Below are 6,908 nucleotides of genomic sequence, written 5' to 3'. Positions count from 1 at the left end.
TGAGGAGCAATGGATGTCTTGAATCAGGCAGAACCTAAGGAGATGAAGACCTTTAACCCCAAGTCCATACACAGCACCTGCACACCACTAGGAGCCCGGATCCATAACAAGCAGAACTGGGAAGGACCACAGTCCACCTCCAAAGGGAGAAGTCTTAGAAGAGTCTCAAACAACTCCTCTAACATGGGCTGCAGCAGTAGGGCAATCCTGGAGCAAGATAGGGACAGACAAGGGATGGGTCCTTGAAGAGGGCCAGGCACTCCCTGCCCCCTACCCCAATCCTTGGTCACCCAGGGTCACTTCAGGCCTTAGTCTCTGAGGAAAGGAATCTACAGAAAAATTCATGAGAGCAGGGCCACCTCCATCAGAATGAGAGGAGAGGAGACTGAGGGACCTTGAGGAGCATCTGTCTGGTCTGTAACAATGAAGGATAGTGGTGGTCCTCCGTGTGTGAGGCTGCTATACAGCAGATCACAGATATTGAACTGCCTGTCCCTCTGTCCCCTGCCACCACCCATCTCCTCTAGGTGTTACTGGGAGTTCATCAAACTGTGTTAATGTGAGCTGTTACTAACCTTTGCCATCAAGTTAGCAAACACATGAACCAGTGAAAGGGGATGCTTTTTGTCATTTGCTGTGTAACTTCACAAAAGCATGATGGCTACACAAATATCAGTACTTACATATGACTGAGTGTGCAAGCTGAAGGGACCAATGAGTCATCTGACTGGAGGCCTTGGGTAAAGGGGGCCTCCAATTCAGTGTGGTGGTGTCACCTCCAGGCTCTGGACAGATAGCTGCAGGTACCTGTGATCCTGCACTAGTCCAGGCATGGTGTCACTGTGAGAAGAAGCCATCAGAAACCCCTACCTTGGCTCTCACTCTGAGGATAAAGTGAGTGAAAACCATAGGGTGGAGCACATAGCCATCAGACTGGAATGAGCAGGGTAACTTGCAGTGCAAGAGGTGGGAGCCAGCACAGTGTCAACTGAGGGGACTCTGGGATGAGCCCGAGAAGCAGGCCCAGAGTAAAATCCAAGGAACTTCCCCCACACAGGCTTATGCAGTGGTGAGCCCCAGTGTTCCCAGCACCTCCAGTGCTCCACCAGCCCCAACCTGAGCAACAGAGTAGAAAAGGGGCTTGGTCCAGTCCCTGCACACAGCCCATTGCAGGCAAGGCAGCTAAACCAGTTCATCCTCTAATCTGGGCAAGTATCCTGTGACCCTAAAGGACCTGAAGCCAGCGCTCCTAAGTGATTCAATGGAGTAAACTTGCTCAGTATTACTGGGATCACCTGTCCAAGATACAGCTCTTCAGTTTTTATCTAGACCAGCTAGTGAGAGCCCAGTTCCTCCAGGGGTTCCGGGTGGAGAAGAGATCAGGTTGGACACTAAAGGGAGGGCATGTCCCCTGTTAGTTGTTTGAGGTAAAATGAGAGAGATGGGGAATAGTTTGTACAGTGTTTTATTTTCTGAATTATGAAAATAATACTAACAATAGCATTTCTTGAGCCCACTCCTATGGGCTTACTCTAAAACCCTGGGTACACTAATCTGTCTTATATTCATAAAGACTTCTCCAGATTCTTCCCAGTGGTAAAGAGGAAGTGGGGTCAGTTGATTGCTCTGCATGGCAGATGGCCTGCATGGCACTGGCCATCCCATCACCTCCTCTTCACCATCCTACACAGAGCCTCCTTCACATCCTTGTTCCTCAGAGTGTAAATGAAGGGATTCAGCACTGGTGTGACAATGGTGTTGAGCACCGTGACGACCTTGGTCAGGTCCAAAGAGCTCTCCACCGAGGTCCTCACATGCAGGAAGATAGTGGAACCATACCAGATGAGCACCACTGTGAGATGGGATGAACAGGTGGAGAATGCACGGTGACGGCCCTGGTTGGAGGGGATCCTGACAATGGTGACAATGATATAAACATAGGAGACCAGTGTAATGCCACAAGAGCCCAGGATGACACAGAAGGCAATGCCAAAGGATGTCAGCTCCACCACCCGGGTGTCAGTGCAGGACAGCACAATCCAGGGTGCGATGTCACAGAAGAAGTGGTTGATGACTCGAGAGCCACAGAAGGAGAGGCGCGTGATGAGAGTAACAGGTACACTGATGACAGAGAAGCCACACAGCCAGGAGGCCAGGGCAAGCTGCACTGCCAGGGCAGGCGTCATGATGCCAACATAGCGCAGTGGCAGACAGATGGCTAGGTAGCGATCATAAGCCATAACAGCCAGCAGGAAATACTCAGTGCAGCCCAGGGAGAAGACAAAGTACATCTGTGTGGCACAGCCAGCCCAAGAGATGGCTCCATTCTGGGAAGCAAAAGTGGCCAGGGTCTTAGGCACACAGGCTGTAGTGAACCAGATTTCCAGGAAGGAGAGATTGCAGAGGAAGAAGTACATAGGTGTTCGAAGGTGCTGGTGTGCCCCAACAAGGGAGATGATGGCGAGGTTCCCAGCCACTGTAAGCACATACATGACTAGGAAGAGCAAAAAGAGCCCGATGTGCAGACTCGGTGGACCTGGGAAGCCCAGCAGGATGAAAGAGCCCTGCAAGGGCACGTCCAGGCTCTGGTTCCAGATCATGAAGCACTGTGGGGACACAGAGCATCATGCAACAGGAAGGGTCTCAGGAACCTAGTATCAATCTTCCTCCACTTTCTTGGGGATCTGCTCACTTCATCCTACAATCCTGAACCCCTTGCAGGCCTGGCATCCTGTGGAAATGAGTGGTGGGCACCATAAGCTATACGTGTGCTGGCTGAAACAGCCCAGAGCCAGAGGGGAAGCCAGCTAGCAGTTGCTTATTACCTGGAGGGAAAAGATTCCTTATTTTAAATCCTTGTCACCTGGGATATGAACATGTCCTGCCTTACTCTAAGAGTGTTTACCACAGGGAATGGGGGATACCTAGTTCTAGAGTCAAGCAGCCTGGAAAAGGGAAGAAACTCGGGTTTTTCACAAATGAAATTAAGTCTGCCCTGACTTTTAGCACCTTTATCCAAAAAAGCCAGATGGGTCCTAGTAGACCTAGTGATCCCATTCAAGACAGCAACCTTCAGGGGTACAGATGGGGGCTGAGGGTTTGGTGTTTGCCTGGGTCCTAACCCTCCTGAGAAGAGATGGGAGAAGGCTTCCCCAAAACGTGACTCTTGAAAGGCTTTGTTAGTAGCTCCCCCTGCTGGGCAATACTGGTGAACAGAGAGGGGTGCCTGAGAGGCCCAGTGAAGGCTCAAGATGGATAAGGAGGGTGAATAAGTCTCACAGTCCCCAGGTATCCAGACGTCCCTCAACACCTTCTTAGATCAGGATCAGTATAGAGCTTAAGGACCAACCCACCTGACTCCCAGAGGCTGATGGAAGAAATGGCTGGGAAGGGAACCAGCCCCAAAGGCACCCTACATTTCCCTGGTCATGTTTACACACACACCCATTTGCAACTGGTCTAGCCTCCTTGAAACACCTACCATCTTTCTGGTGTAGTGCCAGCCACATTGCCTAACCAAAAGACTTGGGGGTGAAGGTCCTTCACCTGCAGTCCCTTCCCCAGGCCTACAATGCAGTCCTGTTCGGCTGTCCTTAACCAGTGCCGTCTACAAACAACCTAGGATGTACCAATTTGACCCTAATGCAGACCCTTGCTCTAGCTGAAAGTCAGCCCATGGCTATGCGGCCCCTGAGTACACAGCCGTGTGCTGCCATGGGAGGAGAAAGTGAGCTAAGGCCAGTACAATTACGGCAGGTCCTAAGGTGGAACCACCAGAGCAGCACCCTGAAAGGAGCAAGTTTCTCAGTGTAGTCTTATGACACCATTTCTAGAGAATCAAGGACTGCACCCTGGCAGCAATACCTGCGGGTCTGGGGCCTCACTGGCCTCTGGTGCCCCTCCTGGGTCTATCTTGCCCATGTGAGTGAGGGCCAGCCCAGCTCAGCAGCTCCTTCCTGCCCTATACTTGGGTGTGACAGGAAGAGACACCTGCATTGCGAGTGCGGAAACCCAGACCCAGCATTTTGTCATCTTCCTGTGATCACATCTTGCAGGCTCAATAGATGATAGCTTGAAGCCAGGGAGCTTGGCCTGGGCCCACATAGGGTCCATGGATGCTATGTATACAGAGGACACAGGTGGGCTTGAAGGAGATGAGACCAGGGAGACACCCCTAGTGGCCTGGATCCTGAGGCCCAGGGAAAGAGCAGCGGGAGTGAGACTTCCCTGGTCAAGCTCAGGTCAGGGCCAAGCTCAGACACTTGTTGAGGGTTAGGATGCAGAACCATTCACCCAGCTCCAGGATACATGTCCCTCTGGCAGCCTAAAAGCCAGGAGGGTCAATGGGGGCAACACACAGTCTCTCCATGCAAAGACACACCCTAGGCCAGGGCACAGGGAACAGCTCAACTGCACTGTCTGGCTGACCCTCTCACATGCCAAGGAGGGTCTCTTGTATGCAGAGCTGCTTGTTTCCTGCTACTAACCTGCTGAAGATGAGGTGAAGAGTGTCGTCAGGATCACAGGCCACACTACACCTTCAGCATGTGGCCAAAACAGTCCTGCGACCTTGACATACCCATGGCTGCCCAAGAAAGCCCCTGACTGTCCTTTCACCTAAATGGGGTTTGACCACAGTTCCTGGGATGACTACGTGGGCACCAGGTCTACAGGACTGCTCGGATCAAGTGGCCCTGGCTAATGTCACTTAGAACAGCCAGAGTTGACCCTGTCCAGGCCTCACCACAGAATGCAGGGAGCCACCGCAAAGAAATTGGGAGGCCCTGCTACTGTTCTACCCCTTAGGCTCCACACTCATTTCACACTGTAGTCCCCACAGCTCCTGCTAGCTCCACACTCTTCCCCCTGAGAAGACAGCTACGCTAAGCCTGCCAGCTGTCAGCCAATGTGCTGGCCACAAACCCAGACCTGAGGCGGCTGACACTCAGCTCCCAGCCCAGGTAGTGAAAGTACTTGATAAGGTACAAACTAGGGGTCTCCCCACCCTGCATCCAGCCCTCTTGCCCTCAAGATCCGCACAGGAACTCTGTGACCAGCAGACAGCACTGGGGTGCTTAGGTTACTTCTGCCTCCACCCTGTCCTCCCCAGGGCTCAGGCCTATAAGGACCCTATTGCCAATTGTGCAGCTGGCAAGAGGCTGGCCCTGGGGGTCAGGGAGAAACCTCAAGGGTAAACCTGCCCTTGGGCTACACCTGTCATCTCAACCAAAGCCTCCCATCTCCTGGGGCAGTGCCCTGAACCAGATTCTCACCCACCAAAGCCATGTACTACGGGGAGTGGTCAGGCTGCACACCAGATTCTGAGTGCTGCTGTCAGTGCTTTGTGCCTCAGTTTCCTTCTTTGTAAATAGGGCTGTAACACCCCACCATCACTGCCCCATTCTCCCCAACAGACTCAGGTAAACTGCAGGCTGCCTGACCTTACCATAGCCTTCCCGATGAAGCTACTCTGGCAGGAGCTGTGATGCTTTCTGTCTCCTGCCTGGTCCCCTCCCGAAGGCCATTCCTCTGAGGTGAAGATCCTCACCCAGTTTGGGCTGGAAGAAACTGGCCCAGGTGAGGAGCTGCCATGGGCCATATGGCTTTGGATGAGGCCTGACTCTCTAAACTCCTCAAGCATCAGCCTGGAGCACCAGCAGTCTGCTTGGAGCTTAGCAGGTACCTGGAGCCAGTGCTGGGCTCATAGCCATAGCAGGGACATGTATAATTAGTCACATGAGAGTCTGAACCTCAGTGACAAGTATTCATCTGGTGCCAGGGTCTTGGAAGGTTGTGGGAGTGTGCACCCCTGCTCCCTCAGCCCATTTCCCTTGCCAGTGCTTAGGGGCTTTGGACCAGTTGCTAGGCAACCATTCAAGGAGCTATGTGGACCCTGGCAACCACACTGAGCCGTGTGTTCCATGCTAACTCAGTGAATGACACTACCCACACCCTGTAGGCTGCCCCAATTGGAAATTCCTTAAAATTGGTACACAACAGGTGAGGTGGTACATGCCTGTTAGGGTTCAGCCCTTGGGAGGCTGAGGTGGGAGGATTGCTGTAAGTTCAAGGTCACCCTGGGCTACATAGTGAGTTCAAGGCCAGCTTAAACTACATCAGAAGATTGACCCTCCCATGGAGCTCAGAGTCAGCCTCCCTGCTGCACCTTGACTTTAGCGCAGGGACACCTATCTTGAATGTCTCATCTACAGCATTGGGAAGAAACTCCGCCCACAATGATACATTATAAAAATAAAAAATAAAAGTGGTACAAAAGATCCTCAACCAGAACAAGCAGGAGCAAGGCCTTGTCGGTTAGCATCACTGCAGGGGTTCCCTCTGGTTGGGGAAATTCCAGAGTTGCATCCTGTTTGACAAAACTGTCTCTTCCCACTCTAAAATAGCATTATAGGATAAGAAAGTGAAAGAAGGGTTTCTCAAAGCACAGATAGCTGTGAAGATTTGGTTTGTCTCTTCTATTTCTTAGATTTATTTTTCCCGTATCAATTTTTAGGGATCACACTGCAGACATACTTCTGAGCTCTTTTTTCTTAACTAACTTTACACACCAGCATTTCCCATCAACTGTAGACTTGCTGCAGTTATTCAACAATGTTCCCACCACAGAATTGCAAACTCAGATTTTCTGGGTTGCATGTAACTTGCATCCCTACACACAGATGTTGACCAGATGTTTTTCCTATTTCTGAGAGTTCTCTTATTATTGATAAAGAGTGGTTTAACTACATAATTTCTTTTTTTTTTGTCTTTTTCATTTTTATTGGTACCAGGGATCAAACTCATGACCGCCTGCTTGCAAGGCAGGTGCTTATGCCCCTGAACTAAACCTCCAGCCCCTAACTACATAATTTCTATACACTTAACTACTCTCATGGTGATGAGGTCCA

At 51.3% G+C, this 6,908-nt stretch overlaps 1 protein-coding gene across 1 annotated transcript; it reads right to left on the bottom strand.

Moving 5' to 3' along the window:
• Positions 1-1,664: 1,664 nt before the first annotated feature.
• LOC100724623 (olfactory receptor 287-like) lies at positions 1,665-2,600 on the bottom strand. The gene has a single exon (XM_003479584.2). The coding sequence runs from the start codon at positions 2,598-2,600 to the stop codon at positions 1,665-1,667; it is 936 nt and encodes a 311-aa protein (XP_003479632.2).
• Positions 2,601-6,908: the final 4,308 nt, after the last annotated feature.

The sequence above is a fragment of the Cavia porcellus genome, unplaced genomic scaffold (assembly GCF_034190915.1).
Source record: "Cavia porcellus strain 051 isolate PalLab524CR breed Dunkin Hartley unplaced genomic scaffold, mCavPor4.1 scaffold_2, whole genome shotgun sequence".
NCBI classification, from domain to species: domain Eukaryota; kingdom Metazoa; phylum Chordata; class Mammalia; order Rodentia; family Caviidae; genus Cavia; species Cavia porcellus.
The sequence above is the reverse complement of the archived record's forward strand: the minus strand, read 5'-3'. Positions and strand labels throughout refer to the sequence as shown.